Source organism: Biomphalaria glabrata, chromosome 8 (genome assembly GCF_947242115.1).
Source record: "Biomphalaria glabrata chromosome 8, xgBioGlab47.1, whole genome shotgun sequence".
Lineage (NCBI taxonomy): Eukaryota > Metazoa > Mollusca > Gastropoda > Planorbidae > Biomphalaria > Biomphalaria glabrata.
In genome coordinates this window covers 20287470-20309443 of record NC_074718.1, presented here as the reverse complement: position 1 = coordinate 20309443, position 21974 = coordinate 20287470, and the positions used below count along the sequence as shown (strand labels likewise).

Sequence of the window (21974 nt, the reverse complement as noted above, 5' to 3'; positions counted from 1 at the left end):
CATCTAATTTTTAAAATTATCTATGCAAAATAAAAAACTGCAGGGGACAAACCCCCTCCCCCCTGAAATGAAATCCCCCCCGCAGGGGCGGATCGGAATTTAGTGACTGATTTTTTGCTTCGGTATTGTTTATTTTATGTGAGATTTTAATACCAAACCATTACTTGCCCCAGCGCAGCCAAGGTGGTTTTGTGTTTAAAACCTTCTACCAATGGTTTTTGCAGTAAAATCCCCCTCTTCTATAAAACAAAACAAAAAAAAATGCAAACGGCAATCCCCATATTCCAAGAGCATAGCTAAGGAAGATTTTGATTTTAAACCCCCCTCCGAAATCAACGATAAAACCCGCTCTTCAATATAAGACTATCCATTCATCAGTCACCAGATTCTATGAGCGTAGCCAAGAGTTTTTTTTGTGTGTTTAAAAACCCCTCCAGCGGAGTTTTAAAAAAAAGCAAATGAAACACAAAATTCTATGAGCGTAGCCAAAGGGGTTTTGAGTTTAAACCCGCTTCAGTGGCGTTTGAAGCTAAAAAATACCTCTTCAATATAAAAAAAAAGAAAATTACGCACTCAAAATGCTATGATCATAGCCCAAGGGGTTTTGAGTTTAAACCCCCTTTCAGCAGGGTTTGAAGAAAAAAAATACTCCTTCAATATAAAAGAAAGCAAATTACTCAAAATTCTATGAGCGTAGCCCAAGGGATTTTGAGTTTAACCCCCCACCCCCTTTTCAGTAGGGTTTGAAGCTAAAAAATATCTCTTCAATATAAAAAAATTACGTACTCAAAATGCTATGATCATAGCCAAGCCAAGGGGGGGTTTTGATTGAAAATTCCCCTCCTCTAGAGGGCTTTTTTTAAAGTTTAAAAACCCCTCCAGATGGTTTTGAGTTTAAAATCCCCCTATAGAGAGTTTTGAGGTTGAAAACCTCTCCAATATTATTCTAAAGAAAACTACAGTCACCAAATTCTATGAGCATAGCTAAATGGGGTTTGAATTAAAAAAAACAACTCCAGAGATTTTTTAGTTTAAAACCCCACAACAAATTATTTAATAATAAAACATTTAATACTTAAATATGAATGGGTATTGAATGATAATATACCGGTACGTTACATATTACTTTACAATACGTTACAGCATGTCCTGCTATTCTACATTGTTTGTTTACTTGAATCTCTATTATTATTCTGCGTTTACTTAATTCTTTCATTGTTAATAATACTAGTAACCCCACAACAAATTATTTTGACGATAAAACTTCCCTTTTCGATATAATATCTAAAGAAAACTACTGTCACCTAATTCCAAGAGCGTAGTCAAGAGAGGTTACACATTTCTACCAGTGGCTGGGCTCCATATATAAAGTGCAGTGAATATTCATATGCCGAAAATGAAAAACACTAAATGTTGCTCAACAAAGATGGCTAAGACAGATTTTAGGAGTCAGTTATAGAGACCGGGTCTAAATCAAGGAAATCCTATGCCGAACTGGGAGTCGACCCCTTAGTAAATTTGTGACAGAGCGTCGCATGAGGTTTGCGGGACATGTTTTCCGACAAAATGAATTACGCATAATGAGAGTTGCGATGACATCCTAGTACAACTTGGCGCCACACATTCATGGAGGTCCTCAGAGCAGGTGGGAAGAGGCTTCAGACATTACCAGTGACAGATTTTTGTGGAAACAGCTTGACTGCAAATGCGCCGAACGTCGTGGGAGGGTCTAAGTCAGTAAGAATAGCACATTAGGTTTTTGAAATATAACATTTTAATAGCAGGAAAATGCACTGTAGATAGGCCTACCTCAGAATATGCATTTTGTTGGCTTTCAATACCAGAAATAGTGCTTGGCGGCGGGGCGGAGCCCCTCGCTGAAGAAGAACGTTAGATCGTCTAAATATCATCCCATAACAGAAGAACTTCATTAAGTAACATGCAACCCTCTGTACGCTGTTATCCGAACACCAAACAGTCGAGAGGAAACAGTCTCATTACGAACGTTAGCCCCTAGGAAGAAAAAAGTTATAGAAAAGGAGAATCAGAGTGGAGCAGAGCTTGATACTGACTGCCCCGTCCAAAGCTCGCCTCCCAGGAATCAACCTACTGATTCTACGATGGCTGAAGAAACCACCAGCACCACCGAAGACACAGTAAGACCGTCGGAAGCTCAAGCAGATGAAAATACACATAGATACAATCTTAGAGTAAAGAGAACTAGGCCCTATTACAAAGAGTAAAAGTTAATCAGCTTTCTAGAACTCTAGAAGTTGACATTCAATTTGTCAATACTAATCTCCAAAATGACATTTGTTTATTTTACTACCTTCATTTTGCTTTGTTACTTGACATTTGATCTATCATGTTATATTTTAATAAGCTATTTGATTTATCATGTTTTATCAATACGTTACAGCATGTCCTGCTATTCTACATTGTATGTTCACTTGAATCTCTATTATTATTCTGCGTTTACTTAATTCTTTCATTGTTAATAATACTAGGGGTGATCACTGAATGTTATGATAATTATATGCTGTATCGGTTGTCGAAGTAGGCTACATGTTAAACAAACTTTAAATAAATGATCAACGATCATTTAATAATAAAACATTTAATACTTAAATATGAATGGGTAATGAATGATAATATACCGGTACGTTACATATTACTTTACAAATGTGAATGGTTATTTCATACAGTGATAATTATGCAAAGGTAACATACCTCACACACGCACACTTAATTTCGGCCGCACGACCCAGGAATTCCAACACTACACAAGCGTATACATATCTCTACAGTGGTCTACGCTAACAAAGCCTGGCTCAACCTGCACATGGCCTGGCCTAACCTGCACATGGCCTGGCCTAATCGTGGCTCCAAAGTCGGGCTCAATAGTAGATAATACATCTCCAAACCTAACACCCTGAAAAATAGAATAAGCCGAGATCTAGCTATGGCGCTAAACCAAGAAACTTACTACACGACAGGCGCAGCAGAATATCGAGCCTGATAAAACATCTGTGTAATTACGTACCAGTAACAACGGGGAAAAAGGGGAAACTGGAGCAGAAACCCACAGCCAGACCAACTGCTTCACTAGAGGAAGTACAAGAAACTAAGGCGTGACGTCTTACACAAGATTCTTGACAGCAAATCGCGCAAAACACAAAACTAGTTCATATACCAACACTGACAAATGAAATGTATAGTCAACCGAAATAAGTCAAAAGAAGTTGATTTGATTTGATTTTGATTTTATGCACATCGGCACAATTTAGGCCATGTCGTGCCTGCAGTCCCTTAAGGACTACTCTCTCTCTACATAACAAGGGCTAAATTCTATACAATTAAATCATTAAAATGAAGGTCTATTCACAGTTAAAATAGTAAAGGTAGTAAAAATTTAATAATTTGGTAAAAATCTAATGTAAATAGTACATGTTCACTAATTCATAAATCAGATCTTCGTAGACAACCCCACTTCCCCGATAAAGCCCAGTACCTTCCCAGGATCGACATAGTGTTTTTAAGTTAGTGGCTCTAAAATATTTCTCCCTGACATCCTGGTATCTGGGGCAGTCAATGAGGATATGTTCCACGGTGAGGCGAGAGTCACAATACTCGCAAAGTGGGGGCTCCTCTTTCTTCAGCACAAAAGAGTGCGTGATGTAGGTGTGGCCAATCCTAAGTCTGGACATGGTCGTGCTACCAGCCTTGTCAGACCCTTAGATGTGGGCCGCCATCCAACATTCGCCACAATCTGCCTGAGTTTGTTGTGAGTCTCAGCCTCCCATCGGTCCTGCCACTCTCGATAGGTGGCAGAGGCAATACTTTGTCTCAGGTGACATCCCTATGGCCGGCTGTTATTTGGTCCAGCAGCTTTAGGCACTTATGTACCAATGGAATGTCAGTCTTTTTCCGCCCCAGAGCTTGCAATGCAGATTTGGAGTCAGAGCAGATTATAAATTTCCTCCTTTCTGATGCTTGGACGGCCATAAGCGCGAGCGATAGTGCATGCAAGTCAAAAGAAGTAAGAACCATTGCCACGGCTTTTGGACCAAGAACACAATTCGAAGAAAGTGATGAACAAGCAATAGTCAACCAAGATAATGTTGCAAAGAAAACACACCTCTTGAAAGTACTACATTATGAATAAAAAAAAACATAAAAATACATTTTCTAAAAAAAAAAGCTTATATTAAGCGTATTTGTATCAATTAGTTTGGATCAGTCATCTAATTTGTAGTAGATCTAGACTAACAATAATAAATCTGTGCGATTACAAATATTTTACTAATTGTTTTTGTTTAAGCGCAATTTCATGCTTTTAGCGTTCTCAATGCATGATCCTATCACTTGTCTGGACCAGTTGGAAAAAAAAAAAGGGGGGGGGGAGAGAGAATGGAGTATCAGGGTGATGTATTTTAAATGAATTTATAATTGATTTTTTTTTTAAAGCTGAACGAACTGAATTCGAACTCAAGGACTAAAGCCTCCTCAGGCCAATACATTAACCACGATGTCAGGGAAGTGCTCATAAAAATTGAAGATTTTATAGTTATCTATTGCTAGCTTCAAACTTTAAAGCAAAATACAAAAACATACTTTAAAAAAAAAAGACAAAACTTCTATTAAGTGTATCAATTAGTTTGGATCAGTTATATAATTAAATTTGTAATAGATCTAGACTATCAATAATAAACCTGTGTGATTAGCAATATTTTTATCAACTCACTCTGCCTGTCTCCAACAACCAATCGGAACAAGCTGAAATATTGCACAATTATTTATTTTACTTGACAACACAAGAATCAATTTTAAAAAAAGTAACTAATTAGATTATAAACTATTGGTAATATATTATTTTAATGGTATCTCCAACAAGGGAAAGAATTTGTACTTGACTGAAGTGGTGTTATAACCTGAATTAGTCTCTTCATCGGTCTTCGTCTGAGTATTAAGTGAACACAACATGAAAAATAAGACGAGACTATACAAGAAATAGATAACTGTACAATCTTCCATGTTCATAGGCTATCCACTAGCAGAGTGGTTAGTGTTGGCTTGAGAAATAAGTTCGAATTCAGGTCCTTCCCCTTTTTAAATTTTTTATAATGCTTTTTTAGCAGCCCCGTAAGGAGAAAAGCCGCTATTAGGTTTGTGCAAAATGTCCGTCTGTCACACTCAAATCTCAAAAACTAGAAGAGAAATGAAAAAAGCAACGGCTAATTTTTGTTTTCTAAAAGCAAACCGTTTAATTTATAAAATTAATCATGCAAGCGATATTATTATTAAATGTACAAGAAATGTTCACAACAAATATAAATATTAGTTAACTGTTGTTTTTTTCTATTCAACTAGCTGCTTAAGTTAAAAGAAAACATTTATGTTTGTTTATAAAGGCTAAGAATGCACTTTGGATGTTAATATCACGCATATTTTTTAAAATGGACATTTTTTGCAGCGACTTGCGTGCAGTAGCGTGACGCCCGTGGCAATCTTTAGCCCAAAACTAGTTCCCTCAATATATATATATATATATATATATATATATATAATATGGCTCCTTCTGTCTCGGAAGAAAATGAATGCGCCCAGATGAGTCACTGGCTTTGGTTACGTGTTGAGATGGGCCAGAATCTGGAGTGACTGATCAATTCTGGAGCGGCAGAGTTTTCCACAATTCGTGCATGTATATTCATCTGTCCTAGGGCTAGCTGACAGGGCAGATTTCTTTTTCTTTCCCTTAACTGACGCAGCTTCGTTTCTCTTGCATTCGGCGAAGTTCGTACCAGCACGTACAGTCTGTCTCCATGCTGTCCGGTCTTGGGCTATCTTCTTCCACATACTTTGGTCGATGCCCGTGGCTCTCATGTCTCGCTTGCAGACATCTTTGTATGTTAGTCTTGGGTCTGACTCGCTCTGCAAGTTCAGCGTATAGAATGTCTTTAGGGATTCTTCCATCTGGCATGCGAGTGACATGACCGAGCCAGTGTAGTCTTCTCTGTTGAAGGAAAGCATAGATGTCAAAACTTCCTGGTTGGTGATACGATCCCTCCAGGAGATGCATATATATATATATATATAAATGAACAAATCGCTCCGCCTGCCTACAAAATCAATGTCTACCAGGCGGTGGTTCTCTCAACCCTTCTATATGGCTCTGAGACATGGACACTATACAGAAAACAACTAAGACTTCTTGAGCGCTTCCACCAAAGATGCTTGCGCTCCATAATGGACATACGATGGCAAGACCCCACTACAAACAGCGATGTCCTTGCGAACGCCGGTATGGACAGTATAGAGGGACTTCTTATGGTCCGGCAGTTACGCTGGGTAGGGCATGTATCCCTTATGGGAGACGAACGTATGCCAAAGGCAGTCTTTTTCGGTGAGCTAAAAGGTGGTCGACGTAACATAGGCGCCCCACGGAAACGCTTCAAAGATCAGCTTAGGCGTCAACTTTCCTTGGCTGACATAGAAGAGAGCACCTGGTTGCATGCGGCCTCAGAACGAGACAGCTGGAGGTCACTCACGAAGGCCGCGGGATACATATTTGCTGCCGAGGACAAACGAAGACGGCGAAAAGAAAATCTAAATCGACCACCTCCGGATAATGGTTATGCATGCCCTGGAAGTGGCAAAATATGTAGGTCACAGCTGGGGGTGCGAAGCCACGGGAAATATTGCACTCCTCACTAATCTTCGGACTCGAAGACAAGCCTTATTATTATTATTATTATAAATGCTATTAGAACTCGGTGCACCAATGTCTATGAACCCTCGACAACTTTCTCTCGTGTTAATAAAGACATTTTTAGTGTAACTAGGCCGTGTGACGTAATGGACGTTTTTCCTTTGACGTCATGTGGAATTAATTCTTTAAATGAAATGCTAAAAGAACTCAGTGCTCCAATGTCCATGAACCCTCGACAACTTGCTCGTATTGATGAAGACATTTTTAGTCTAACTAGGCCGTATGACATAATGGATTTTTGTCCTTTGACGACAATGGAATGACTTCTTCAAACAAAATGATCAAACAAGTCTGTATATTTATGTTTATTAAAGCTCGTCACCTGACAAGTATTTTAAAAAAGACATAATAGCTAGATTTGATCTGATCTAGATTTTTTAACTAGATCTAGATTTTTCACATTAGATCTAGATTTTTTACATTAGATCTAAATTTTTTACACTAGATCTAGATTTTTTTAAACACTAGATGTAGATTTTTAAAATTAGATTTAGATTTATATTCTAATTAGAATCATTGTAGATTCTAGATCTAGAATTTATAGGTCAAGTTTAGAATGATATAGATTAGATCAAGTTCTATAATTTCAATTACTATACCTAAAGTGTAGATTTTGATTTCCAAATGTCTAGATCAATATTGCATTGTTATAAAATTTAATTGCATTCAGTCCATTGATAGATTATCTAGACTATTTTTTATGTAAATCTTATCTAAATTATTCCAAATTTATATTTTAGATCTAGATCTAGTAGATATAGTATATATCTAATACAGATTATTATTATTATTATTATTATTATTATCTATATATATATAGTAGTGCTAAATCAGAAGTTTAGTTTTGGTAGATCTACATCCTCATTCTAGTTCAATTTAAATGAAAATGCCAATAGCTCTGTTGCAGACGTTGCCAAAGTACAAGCACGATACCTGTTATTTTCTTCTTTTTTTTTTTCAATTACAAATCAATGCTGAAAGATTATCTAAAATCGCTCGTCTGACATATTGTAAATATCCGGTAGATGTAATGCCGTAATGTGTAATATATCTCTTTATCGGTACCCCGTCAAAATAGCGCGGACAAAACAGCGCGAACAAAATAGCGCCGACAAAATAGCGCAGAAAATAAATATTTTAGTCATTTTTAAAGAAATTCTCTAGATATAGTAAAATATGAATAGAGCCAATATTTTTTTTTGTCTTAATGTTATAATTTTTCAGTCATTTTGCAGGAAACACTTTAGATAGGCTCTAACTTAAAACATAAACAAGCGAAAATCATAATTAGGTAAAAGGAATAATTTCAAAATGTAGCATTTATTTACATTATAAAAGTGTACTTCGAAAACACGCAAAGATGCTTGTCAAATTTACACCCACACACACACAACGTTAAATTGTAGGAAATGTCACGTAGAAATTCCATCACTGGTTTGTTTCCGTACATTGGCAATATAGCTTCAAGTCGTCTGTAAAGTTGGAGGTACTTTGTCTTGCTTGCAGCTTTACTTCGTGGCTGGGAACACTGTGCTTACTGCATTTTGACTTACCTTCTCAAAATCTAACATCACACTCTGTGGAGCAAGAGTTGGCCTTAGCTCCAGCAGTATCTTACAGACTCGAACATAGTCAGGACATTAAATTACTAATAATCCGGTACTTTTATACACATCATATACAAGTCCGCGCTATTTTGTCTTGCGCTATTTTGTCGGGAAATTTCGCGCTATTTTGTCGGCGCTATTTTGTCCGCGCTATTTTGTCGGCGCTATTTTGTCCGCGCTATTTTAACGGGTCATCCTCTTTATCAATAATAGGCTATTAGTTTGTTATGAAGTTAACAGCAATGCCTGGTCGTGCTGTTAGCGTGGTGGACTGATTATCTCGACGGGTTCATACCCTGCTCGCTGCCATCCCCCCTCGTCCAGCGGGAGGTTAGGACTAGGAAGTAAATTATCTTTAACTTTGAAGGAACAAACGAAACATGTAAAACAGAATTTTTTAATATTTTTTTTTTTACAAAGGCAAATGAATATTTGAAACATTATTACTTTTGACAATCAAAACAAAATATCGCCTTGCGAATAGGCGGATCCTACAGGGCCGCCTTTGTAATCTTGTTATTGTTTATTATTCTATTACAAATATAATGACATGATTGATTCAAGTAATTGATACAACTATAAAAATATAAGCCAGCGGGAAATTTCACTCCAAGTAGGTCTACAACTTACATTCCAATGAAGAAAAAACAGGAGATTAACTTAGTAGCAAAATAATAAAATTTTTGGTTAACATTTCAAATGCAATAGTTTGTGTTTATTCATGCTTTTATCTTTCTCAACACATTATGATCCTATCACATGTCTGGACAAGTTGGAAAGGTCTAGTTTGGGCAGTGGTGTAGCTAGGGTATATGATGTCCAGTGCGGCAGCTCCTTATGACCCCACCCCCAACCATTCAATTTAACGTGTATTCAATGTTAAAGCATTGCTCATTTGTGAAACAAAATCGATTTAACAAAAAAGATACTACAAAGAAATCTTACGTGCTTTCTTGCTCGCAAAAATATTAATAATTTTATCGAAATCTACTTTTCCATCAATTGGACTATTAGTGAGTCGCAAATTCTTCGTTGATCGCTTATTCGCTCGTATATATCCACACTTACCTCAATTGTCAGAAATATGCAAATAAAGACAATATTTAGAACTGAATCAACTAGCCTAGGCATATATCTTTTTTTTTAATAAAACTCAGTATCTCAAACAGGTCATAGTTTCAGAAGTTCAGAAACTGCGAGAAACCGTTGAAGCCTCTTTCGCTCCAGACGAAACTCATTTTTGTCAATCTCGCTATGAGTACTAACGAGACTGACGTCGATCAATAGTTGTCGACAAAAATTCATATTTACCTACCACATCATGATATTGCTCATATCGAGTGATTAGTTCTTGAACTATTCCGTCTAAGGAAGAATAAATTCCCATCCGTAGCTATTTCTTGTGTGTTAATAAAGAATCTTAACCTTTTTTGCCTGGCATATTTTTCTTGAGGCTAATACGTCTTTGAGGTTCTGCACTAATCACCAGATTTAGACACTTGTAATAATGGCTTTAGAGATATCGTCCCGACTACTAGTTCAGCATATTTTTATTGTTATTTTCGTTGAGGTCCCCCGTCTCGAAATAAAATTCTTGTTTTTTTTTTTTTAAGCAAGATTTACGCGTCCTTTATTTCAGTTAATACAGGGGCCAAAAACCCAAAATATGTCAGAAAATGAAGACTGCATAGCAACTAACAAACGATCCGTTTCAGATCTAGTAGAAGTAATTTTATCTGTATTAGCAATTAGCAAATGTCTCTTGAGTTTCTATAATTTGTGAAAATAATTAATAACCATCTTAACGGCTTCTCCTTGGCGCTCCAGCGCTTAAGGCTAGTTCCGGTTACTTTGTTGAGGACTTCCTATCGTTGTGCTGAAGTTGAAAAAAGGTGTGTAAACGGCCCAGTGTACCAAAAAAAGGATACTGAATTGATTTCAGATTTAGTAGCATGACTTCCTGCCAAATTGGAGAATGTTCGAGCAGACAATGAAATGAGATGGTGTCAATGAAAAAATAAAAATGTATGCTCCGTCATTATTCACGAGAACGTAACCTTAACATTAGGGAAATCGATCCAGCTTTGAGATGTCAGATATGTACTGTCAAAATAATCGAGAAATATTTGGCTCGTAATCATCAAATATTACAATAAATTCGTTTGTATTTGTGAGGACATGTACGCATTCGGTCTGGAGCTAAGTTTGGTTCGGAGCACATGTTCTCTTGGGAGAGAATCGAACTTGAATAGTAATTTCAGTAAATTCTATAAATTACCTAGATTTTGTATTTGTAATTCTTCTTCAACTTGTTCTCGATTAGTGTCAGGTTATGCTTGTAAAGAAAAGGAATAGGCCTAATATTCAAGACTCTTTTCATGTAGTAATGTAAGATTTTTACCATTTGAACCGTTTGATCCCTACCGTCAACCCTTTTTACCTGAGATGACAATCTCCGTCTGAGCTAGCACTATGTGCGACAACTGAACATTTCAGTCTTGAGCAATGTCCATATCCTGTACTCTTAAGCGAGCAATTCTTGTATATATATTTATAAATCTATACTATAAAGTAGAAAGTAAGGCGTATGTAGACCTATGTATGTATGTTATGAACAGAAATAAAAACCGCTTGACCAATCTTGATAAAACTTGTCAGAAATGTTCCTTGGGTACTAACTTAGACGTAGTGTATGTATTGTAGCCCTAAAACAAACTTAAGACCCTAAAAAAAAAAAGTTGACCAACTCTATTAAAGCTATAGTATTTTACGGATCTAGGCTTGTTTACAATGTTGACATGAGAAAAGATCGAAAGGATTTAGATCTAGATCTACTTTTAAGAAGTACACTTTGCACATATAGTTTTTTACTTTGATACATGGAAATACAAAATATAGTCTATTGATTTCATTATTTAACAAGGTTGCAAAGACAGTTTGTGTGGAAACACAAACTTAAAATCGGCCCCCGAAGTGGTCCACCCAGGCAGGCTTCAATATTTTCAGAAAGAACATCCAAATGAAATTATATCAAAGACAAATGAGAGATAAGGATGGAGAAAGAAGGTTGACAGATCTTGTGTAGTGACCCAATGATGCTGCAGATCAAAGGATAGGTGCAAGTGAATGCAAAGTTAGATGTGAACCTGGCCTAATTAGTTCCCGCTTCAGACCTTGTGGTCTATAGGGCAGATGATGTAAAGTTCATCTGTTTTTGTGGCCTACGGTTAACGAGGATGTCATGTAGCCAGCACAACGACCAACCGCCTTTACTTTTCCCCAACTAATATCAGGTACCCATTAGAGCTGGGTAGACTCAGAGGCGCCCAAGGATTCCGAAGTTGAAAATCCCAGTCTTCGAACCCGGGACCCTCGGTTCGGAAGCTAAGCGCATTACCGAGCCTCTCATGGTCTTCACCTAATTTAATTGTTTTGAAAATGCTTAATCTTTTAAACGAATTCTCAAAAGCAATACATAAAAAATATGTTCAATAAAATGAAGTTTATAAGATTACTATTCGTTTTAAATTAGGTCTAACTTATAACGCATACTAATTAGCTTTTTCTCTTTAAAAAAAACTGCTTGTATAACTGATTTTAAAAATTAGATTTTTCGCTTTCAGGAAAAACAAAAGTAGCCGTTGCATCAGAACTTTGAATGGTCTAAAATATTGTGATGTCGGATTTTCAATATCTTTTCTAGTTTACGAGATCTAAACGGGACGGACGGACAGACGGACAGAAATTTCGCACAAAACTAATGGCGTCTTTTCCCCTTTCGGGGGCCGCTAATAAAATTAACCTTCAAATTTGTGCTTTTTTACATAAATTCGTTCCTTATATCTGCGAATGTAGAATTCCTGGCGTACATTAAAAAATTCTTTCATTAGACAATACCGCAATGTTACACATCTCTCTATTCCTAGGTCTACAACCACTAGCGGATCCGAGAGGGGGGGGGCGGTAGGGGCGCTAGCCCCCCCCCCACTCGGTCGCCCCCCCCCCCCCCTCGAAAGGGGGGGGGGTGCGGACGAATTTTAGTATAGAATTCACACAATTTGTATACGAATTTATTACTTATGTTAATAATATATGCTAATTATTCATATCTCAACCTATTTTTAGATTATTTCGCCCCCCCTCAGGTATGTTGGCCGATTTGGTGGGGTCGGGAGGGGGTGATGGCATCGATCCCGCCCCCCCCCCACCCCATAAACTTTCGAGTGGGGGGGGCGGTCCAATAAATTTTTAGAAATCACAGCTTGCTAACAGAATCAATTAAATATCTATATGATTAAAACGTGTTATTGGTGTTTTAACCGTTTATATTATGTCGTTCCCCTGTTTTCCGATTGGGTGGGGGGGGGGGGGCAAATACATCTACTGCCATTCCCACCTAAACCCTTTGAGTGGAGGGGGGGGCGGTTCTACTTTTATGGGGAAATCATAGTTTGTGAACAAAATTAGCTGGTATCTTAGCCGATTCGGTGAGGTGGAAGGGGGGAGGCGATTGCTTCTGCTGCCCTCCCCACCCTAGCCCTCTAAATGGGGTGGGTCGGTCCTATTTTTATGGAGAAATCATAGTTTTTGAACAAAATTAGTTGAATATCTATATAAAATAAGCTATATATTGATGTTTTAATCCATTTGTAAATAATGTCGGATGAAAAGATGACGGTTTAAAACAGAAAAATCAAATGTGGCGACAGAGTTTATGTAATTGCACACGAATTCATCTTAGTTATTTTAAGAAGACTTTTTTTTTTGAAAATTTAGAATTCATACGAAATTTTTCATAATAAGAGTAACAATTGAGATGAGTTCTGAATCCAAATATTATTTTCCTAGTCATCTTTTCAACCTTTACTCAAACTGATATTTTTCTGTTGTAAAAAAAAATATTTGGGATGTCGGATGAACTCACAATTTATGCTTGAATACTAAAAATAAAAAAAAAATTAGTGTAAAATCTAATTGTTTCACTTAATTTCTCCTCCCATTTCCAAAGTGTTTTTTTTTAGAGCTTTGAATTATAGTTCTGTAACAAACCAAATTACAAACATGCCAATTGAACAAAATGTATCACTTACAAATGAGCTTTTTTAAAAAAAATATTATTTATTGAATAGATGTTTTCTCGGCGGTGTTCCTCAAAGTTATTCCAAATCGGTTGTATTTGCGATGTAGTAAGATCATGTAAAATCATATTAGAATATTTTCCAAGTAAAACATTATTCAAAAGGTCATATCTTAATTGGATGAATAATACGCTGTAGATGTCAGGAAAATACGTTTCTGCAGTGAAGAATGCAAGAAAACGATTGTGGCGTTGGGGCTTCGCCCCGATCCTCAACGGGGGAGCTTACAGCGCGCCCCTAGACCCCCTAGCTGTCAAGAGAAAGACCTCAGACCACCTAGCTATCTAGGAAAAGGCCTCAACATGGCTGTTTTTTTTTTTCAAATTTTTTTTTCGACTGCGATCCTCAAAGCCTTAATCGAAATAATATGTAAGGTATCTTATTTTTTCAAGGAACAAATCGGCTGTATTCGGTAGTAAGGGCCTATAAAGTCACATTAGAATATTTTCAAGTAAAACATTATTCAAAAGATAATTTTTATTGAATAGAATAAATAATGAGCTGTGGATGTCAGGAGAATGCGGTTCTGCAGTGAAGAAAGCAAAAAAACGATTTTGGCGTCGGGGCGAACCGAACCCACTGGGGGAGCTTACAGCGCTCCCCCAGACCCCCTAGCTGTCAAGAGAAAGGCCTTAACGTTGCTGTTTTTGTCTGCTTTTTTCGCCGAAGGTTTAGAAACACTGCTTTTGTAAACATTCTAATATATGCATAACTTTGAGAGTTATATATATATATATATATACTGTAAGCGCGTTTATTGCTTAGGGTTAGGGTTTACTGGGGGTTAGGGTTAGGGTTTGGAAAAAAATCGCCCCCCCCCCCACTCCGAAGTTCTGGATCCGCCAGTGTCTACAACCCTAATTCAACTCTAAGATGATACAACTTCTCTTCGCAAAGATAGTTTAAACTTTAACACATGAACATACTAATTATAGTCAAATCATTTAATATTTAAATCAAATTAACATTCAAATTTGTTTTTCAAAAGCATTTTTCATATATTCGTTAGCTAAAGCTGCGAAGCCGTGTTGAGATATACTTTAATAGTTCCATTCAGGAATCGCGTACATCTAATAAAAAAGGTCACGCATGCGCAGAGCGAAGCCTTTACGCACTCGCAGAACGAACTCTATCCAAGCCAATATTTAACTCTAGATTGGTCTAGATCTAGATTTATCTCTAACTTAAGATCTACTTTATACTTTAACACATGAGCATACTAAATTAAGTCAATTCATTTCAAATTTAAATCAAATATATGTAGGCCTTTAAGTAAATGTTTTTATTTGAAAAAATGGTTTTAAGTCGATTAACTTTTTTGATAGCTCCATTCATTCTATTTTTACATTCACGTATTCCGCATTAGCTTTACTTATAACATTATTATTTCGTTTAATTGTTTAGAAAACGTTCTCGGTGATTATATCGACAGTGATACGTAAATTAAGACCCGCGGGCCGCGGGTAACATATGGCTAGTATATATATATCAACTGGGAAAGAAGAAGAAAACGAAGTATGCGAAGAAGAAAACGAAGTTTGCTGAGTTCAACCTGGATGGCGATGCAACCACGACATCGATGCAGCCAGATGAAGACCAACTGGAGAAGTCGAAGAAAGCGTCAATCGCTGAATGCAACATGGATGGCTCCGTCAAGCTCAAGAGGCAAGCCAACTGCCACCGATCGACCCCCTCCTACAGCGATGAAACTGCACAGCCATTGTCATCAGTTTGATTCTGTCCGGGACCGTCAGATCTAAGGAGGGGGCAGTGTTATAAACCTGTGGTGGCACAGATGGGGTTAGTGGTATGTGTGTAGTCAGCCGACGCAAATCGCCCCTGGCAAGCGCTAGACGAGCGGTCAACCGTGACGAGTTACGACGGTCAGCCGAGACGAGTGTCAACATGACGGTTCGGGAAGGATCGCCGTCGTGAACAGAGCTCAAGAGCGTCACGAGGGATGTAGTCATGTGACGAAGCTAGAAACGTCGAGCGATGTTCCGTCGGTTCTAGAAGGCCATAAGGGAACCTATATAAAGAGCGGAGGTGTCGCAGTCAAGACGGTTCACGACAGGGGTTCAGAACACGGTCGACTACAGCACAATTCAACGGTGTGGTTCTGTACGGAGCATTACGACGGTTCAGTGCGGAGTACTGTCAAGTACAGTTGAAACGACTGGCGTCTTGATCTTGGACTATGATCGAGTCCGACACAACGAGCCTAGTGTGTGAAGTCAGTCCTGAACTGTTGAACCCAGTGCAAGCCCGGAACGAGACGTAGAGGCCAGCGCAAGAGTGTATTCAGCGGTACGGTGTTATCGGAGAGATATTTGTACAGTGTACGTTTTGCCAATTGTACAGTATTGGCTCAGATTTATTCAACTATTAAAGTGTTAAGTTACTTTGGAGCCCTGAGTTGTCAAGTTCTTTAAGTTGGTGGTGTATGGTGCAGTTTGCAGAGAGCCTGGATAGTGAGATTCCTAACAATATACAATAATTATTTAGATTTCAACCTATTGTTAGATTATTTCACCCCCCCCTCTAGTATGTTGACCGATTTGGTGGTTGGGGAAGAGGCGAAGGCATCAATCCCGCCCTCCCTAAACATTCTAGTGGGGGGGGGGGCGGTCCAATTTTTTTTTTAGAAATCACAGCTTGTTAACTAAATATGATAACAACTTGTTATTAATATTTTAAATGATCTTTTTATTATTGTGTTCTCCTGTTGGCCGACTGGCTGCTCTTCCCACCTAAACTCTTTGAGTGGGGGGGGGGCGGTCCAACCTTTATGGATAAATCATAGTTTGTGAACAAAATTAGTTGAATTAATTTTTATATTATGTCGCTCTCCTTCTGGTATCTTAACCCCTAACTCTAACCCCTTTCTAACCTTCTGTGTGTGTGTGTGTGTCCTTTTTTATGGAGAAATCTTAGTTTTTCAACAAAATTAGTTGAATATCTATATCATATAAGCTACATATTGATATTTGAACCCATTTGTATATTATGTCGCATCACGAGATATCTTCCCTATAATATATATATTACACATTTTCGTTTCGAAATTTTAAGACCTTCCAGATATTCATTCGAAATATCTTACCCTTTTCTTGTTCCCTTCAAAAACGCATGAATAAAAACACCTCAGCATCAACAAAATATGATAAATAAAACCGAGTGCACAGTATCATTCATATTGCTACTTTCTTTCAGGAAAGGAGCATACTTTACCGTCATTAGTTTTTCATGTTATAATAATTACTAATATTTATGTATTGCTTCGGCTCGTTTTTTGAGATACAATTAATGTTTCAACATCCTTTTTCTTAAAAGCTTGGTGAACTTGAATCATATTTATCGTTTAACAGTCGCCAATATAAACTTTTTAATCTCTTTCAGCGATACGCAATTTTATTTGCTTTCGAAGATATTTAGATTTTGTTTTCTTTCGTCATCGGCCATGGATTGGGACGGAAATAAAAAGGATAATCTTCAATGTCTACTTCTATAAACACAAAGTCTCTGTTATTATTCCTTGTATTATTAATTATTGTCAACATTATGTTATTTATTTATCAGTGACAACAGAACATGGTGGTTACATTTAATTCAACGTCTGAAACCTTTTATCCCAGAGTAATGTATAGAATGATTTGCTGAAAAGTTATATGAATTTCCTAATTAATATTATCTCTAGACAATTATATTTGTTTACAGGGCAGAAATTCACAAACAACAGGATGATATCACCATGGCAATCATCAATTACTCATCAGCAATAAAATATAACTCCTTAGATCATGAGGCTTACTTTCAAAGAGCTCAGCTTTATGAGAAGGTTTGATAAACATAGAATTATGTACATTTGGAAGAGAGTTTGTGACCGAAATGCTGGTATATTATTCCTTAAGATAGAGACAGCTTTAATTACTCAAATCTGAAACTAAAAAATAAGTAAAATGCTATGGAGGATGGTTATAATTTTCGGAACGGAACGCATTTCTAGTTTCTTTAAATCTTCCATTACAAGATATTCCATTTACAAAAAAAAAAAAAAATGGCAAGTCGAATTTCGAATTTAACTTTATACACAAAATTAATTGAACACTATTCTGTCAGCCAGTTAACCATTAGTAATATAGCTCAGAAAATGAAACTGATTAGTAACAGAAAGTGCTAAGCATTTAAAAACAAGATTATTTTGAACAGTAGTTTGGTGAACTAGTATTTGAAGTAGTTATTAAACAACTTAAATGGTGATTAAGGTAAAACTGAAACCTAAACCTATGTTTAGAAAAATCCAATTGAATAATACATAGGATTAAGATGTAGAGCTTGTCAAAGATTTTCTTTTTTTTTCAAGAGTTTTTTCTTTATAAAAAGTTACTTTAATTCAAAACCAACAAATGCATTCTTTTATTGAAAAAAAAATGGCTAATGTTCGTTTCTTATCCTCTTATAAATCATGTAAAAGGAAAGACTTTATATTTGTATTAACATAATGAACTGTTTAGCCATGAAAAGAGTTGAGTTGCTTAAATGTGTGTACAGATCTATTATTTACATTACAAATACATGTAGATTTTACAAGTTACTCCAAAATAATGCTGAAAATATGTTCATTTTTTTTTATTAGCGAGGAGACATGCTTCTGGCAATGGAGGATTACACAAATGCAATAAAAATAATGCCATACCACACTGATGCTATCATGAAGCATGGATTGTACTATTTTGAAAATGAGTAAGAGAAATTCCCTTTAATCCTAAGGCAACCAATTCATAGTTTTATATATACGAATCTATTTTAGATAATGAAATATAAACGTATTTGTTTTTGTTGCATTAGTTCAATAATGAACTTTATTTATTTACCTGTATAACTTGTTCTACTAACCTACTGTTGGTTATCGGTCGTTGGCTTACAGCTAGTTCAACAAAAAAGATGTAGGCGTATTATATTTTGTTAATAAATAAGCTTTAAATAATTTGAACTAACTTTTCTTGTGAACATAAACTAATTATAACGTTTATTGCAATAAACACATATTTAACCTGAGCTAAGATATAGATCTAATAGAAATCCAATCAACTCATATTTAAACCTAATCTAACTCACTACAAAAACACTTCTTTACTCAGTCTGTGTCTCTTCCTTAAAATATGACACACTAGCTTTTACAATATTCAATGATTCATAGTGGAAAGTGTCTTTGTCTTCAAGAGTAATATAAAAGGAATCGTCTTCGATTCTGAAGATTAAGTATGAGTGCTGTAATAAATTAATGACTGCTTGGGGGGGGGGGGGTTGCTTAGTGGAAAACACCACTAGGCTACTTATCAAAGGGGCTCACATTCAAAACCCCACTTGTGTATATGTGGGTTTTCTGAGCACCTAAAGACTGTAAGGAAACCTTATCCCAGATATCTCCCCCACCCCACTGCTCCAAAAAAGAGATTGGACCATAACACACTGAACATGCTATAATGCTATAAGCATGAAATGTGTGCTCTCGAAAATAGATTGGACTATAAACACTTAACATGCTATAAGCATGAAATATGTGGTCTCCAAAAGAGATTGGACCATAGCACAGTGATCATGCTATAAGCATGAAATATGTGTACTACAAAACAATTTTAAACAAGAGTAGAAAGAGGCAGCACCAAAATTCACCAATGGACCTGCAATATTCAAGCCAAAGTTTTGTTTTGATTGTTTAAAGTAATTAATATTTTAAAAATCATTTGGCGTTATTTTTCACTTAAAAGCAAACATTACAACATGTCGTCAATGATAAGACTCTTATAATTCTTCCGGAATAAGGATTTGAAATAGAGCTCCCTTAACAGAACGGCATGGAACCCTGTCGGGTACGTACCTCTCCCCAACTATTTCGCTTAATATAAATGAGTAGAGGGGCTACGAAATAGAAAAAAAAAAAGATCTCGCAGAACTAACCGGTTTCCCATGCGGACCCCTAACTTCAACCCGGACTGAATATGTAGCTTTGCTGACTGGGCTTAGACTAGATCTAGAAATCTAAATCTACTTATAGATCTAGACTAGATTTTATACACTTAATCTTAAAATTACTAAATCTAGTCCAATAATATCAGGATTAGTAGTAGTCCTACTGTTTACATAATAAATAAATTTGCACCCCTTAGCTGTCAGAAGATAACCTATTATAAAATAACTTTTTTTTTCGGGAGTTTGCTGGGATGTATATATATATATATATATATATATATATATATATATATATATATATATATATATATATATATATACACACACACATACATATATATATACACATATATATATATACATATACACACACAAATATATATATATGTATATGTATCTATATATATATGTATATATATGTGTATATATCTATATCTATCTATCTATCTATCTATCTATCTATCTATCTATCTATCTATCTCTCTCTCTTTCTCTCTCTCTCTCTCTCTCTCTCTCTCTATATATATATATATATATATATATATATGTGTATGTGTGTGTGCAAGACAACCAGATTTGTTTCGTCACATATCTCTAGTAACCGACTCCCTCTGACGTCTGTCTCCTGGCATCCCCATGTGGGGGATTTAGCGTTCAAATCACCTGCAACGATCATCCTTGTGTCAAATGGCTCACGCAGTTTGAATTGCAACTCCGACTTAGGTGGATTGTAGAGGTTTACACATGTGAATCGCTGACCATGTTTGTACACTGTCAAAGTATTTGTACTAAATCAGCACTTACCACAGCACAGCCGAGGGGTTTTGAGTTAAAAACCCTCTACCAGGGGGTTTTGAGTTTAAAACCCCCTACCAGGGGGTTTTGAGATTTAAAAAACCCCTATCAGTGGTTTTTGAGATACAAATCCCTCTACCGGGGGGTTTGGAATTTAAAACCCCCTACCAGGGGCTTTGAGTTTTAAACCCCCTACCAGAGGTTTTGCAGTTAAATCCCCCTCTTCTATAAAACAAAACAAAAAAATGCAAACAACAATCCCCAAACTCCATCAGCACAGTTAAGGAAAATTTTGATTTTAAAACCCCCTCCAAAATTTACGATAACCCCCCCTCTCCAATATAAAAAAAAGCAAATTACACACTCAAAATTCTATGAGCGTAGCCAAAGGGGTTTTGAGTTTAACCCCCCCCCCCCAGTTGGGGTTTGAAGCTAAAAAGTACCTATTCAATATAAAAAAAAGCAAATTACACACTATAAAATCTATGAGCGTAGCCAAAGGGGTTTTGAGTTTAAAACCCCCTGCCAGCGGGGTTTGAAGCTGAAAACTACCTCTTCAATATTTAAAAAAAAGAAAATTACGCATTCAAAATGCTATGAGGGGGGTTTTGGGTTTAAATCCCCCTCCTCCAGATGGCTTTTTCTTTAAAGTTTAAAACCCCTCCAGATGGTTTTGAGTTTAATATTCCCCTACAGAGCGTTTAGAGTTGAAAACCTTTAATATTATTTTAAAGCAAACTACAGTTACCAAATTCTATGATCGTAGCTAAATGAATTTTTGAATTAAAAAAAAAAATAAAAAAATTCCAGAGATTTTTTAGTTTAAAACCCCTCAACAGATGATTTTGACGAAAAAACTTTCCTTTTCTATATAAAATCTAAAGCGAAATACAGGCATGTAATTCCAAGAGCGTAGTCAAGAAAGGTTACAAATTTCTAAGAGGGCTCCATTAATAAAGTGTGAATAGTCTTCTGCCAAAATTGAAAAACACTAAATGTGGCTCAACAAAGATGGCTAAGACAGATTTTAGGAGTCAGTTATAGAGATCGGGTCTAAATCAAAAAAATCATATGCCGAACTGTGAGTCTTCCTTAGTAAGATTGTGACAGAGCGTCGCATGAGGTTTTGCAGGACATGTTCTCCGACAAAATGAATTACGCAAAATAAGAGTTGCGGAAACAGCTTGTCGGAAAATGCGCCGAGCGGTGCGAGAGGGTCTAAGTCAGTAAGAATAGCACATTAGGTTTTTGAAATAAAACTTTTTAATACCAAGATAATGCACTGTAGATACCTCAGAATATGCATTTTGTTGGCTTTCAATACCAGAAATAGTGCTCGGCGGCGGGGCTTCGCCCCGCGCTGGGGGAGCGCTGCGAGCTCCCCCAGACTCCTTTGCTAGCAAGAGCGGGGAGTCTACAAGTTTTCCACTAATTCCAGGAAGAATATATTCTAGGGCATAATAAACGTCTTCCGAAAGGCTCATTATGTAATAAAGATTAATTATGTACGCACACACACTCACACATATATATATATATTTATATATAATTGTTTTCCGCGCGGTGGGGGGGGGGGGGGAAATCCCCCCAACCCCCCCGAAAAAAAATTCTGGCTACGCCCATGATGTATGTATATATATTTATATATATATCCTATCCTATACTCTTAAGTGAGCAATTCTTGTATATATA

At 36.6% G+C, this 21974-nt stretch overlaps 1 protein-coding gene across 5 annotated transcripts in view; it reads left to right on the top strand.

Annotated features, from left to right (window-relative positions):
• LOC106078913 (uncharacterized) overlaps nucleotides 1-21974 on the top strand; it is a 179106-nt gene that overhangs the window by 83967 nt on the left and 73165 nt on the right. For all 5 annotated transcript variants that reach the window (XM_056039144.1, XM_056039146.1, XM_056039145.1 and 2 more), the window contains 2 exons: nucleotides 17232-17352; nucleotides 18151-18257. In XM_056039144.1, coding sequence (XP_055895119.1) covers nucleotides 17232-17352; nucleotides 18151-18257 — 228 coding nt within the window. The remainder of the gene's footprint in view (nucleotides 1-17231; nucleotides 17353-18150; nucleotides 18258-21974) is intronic.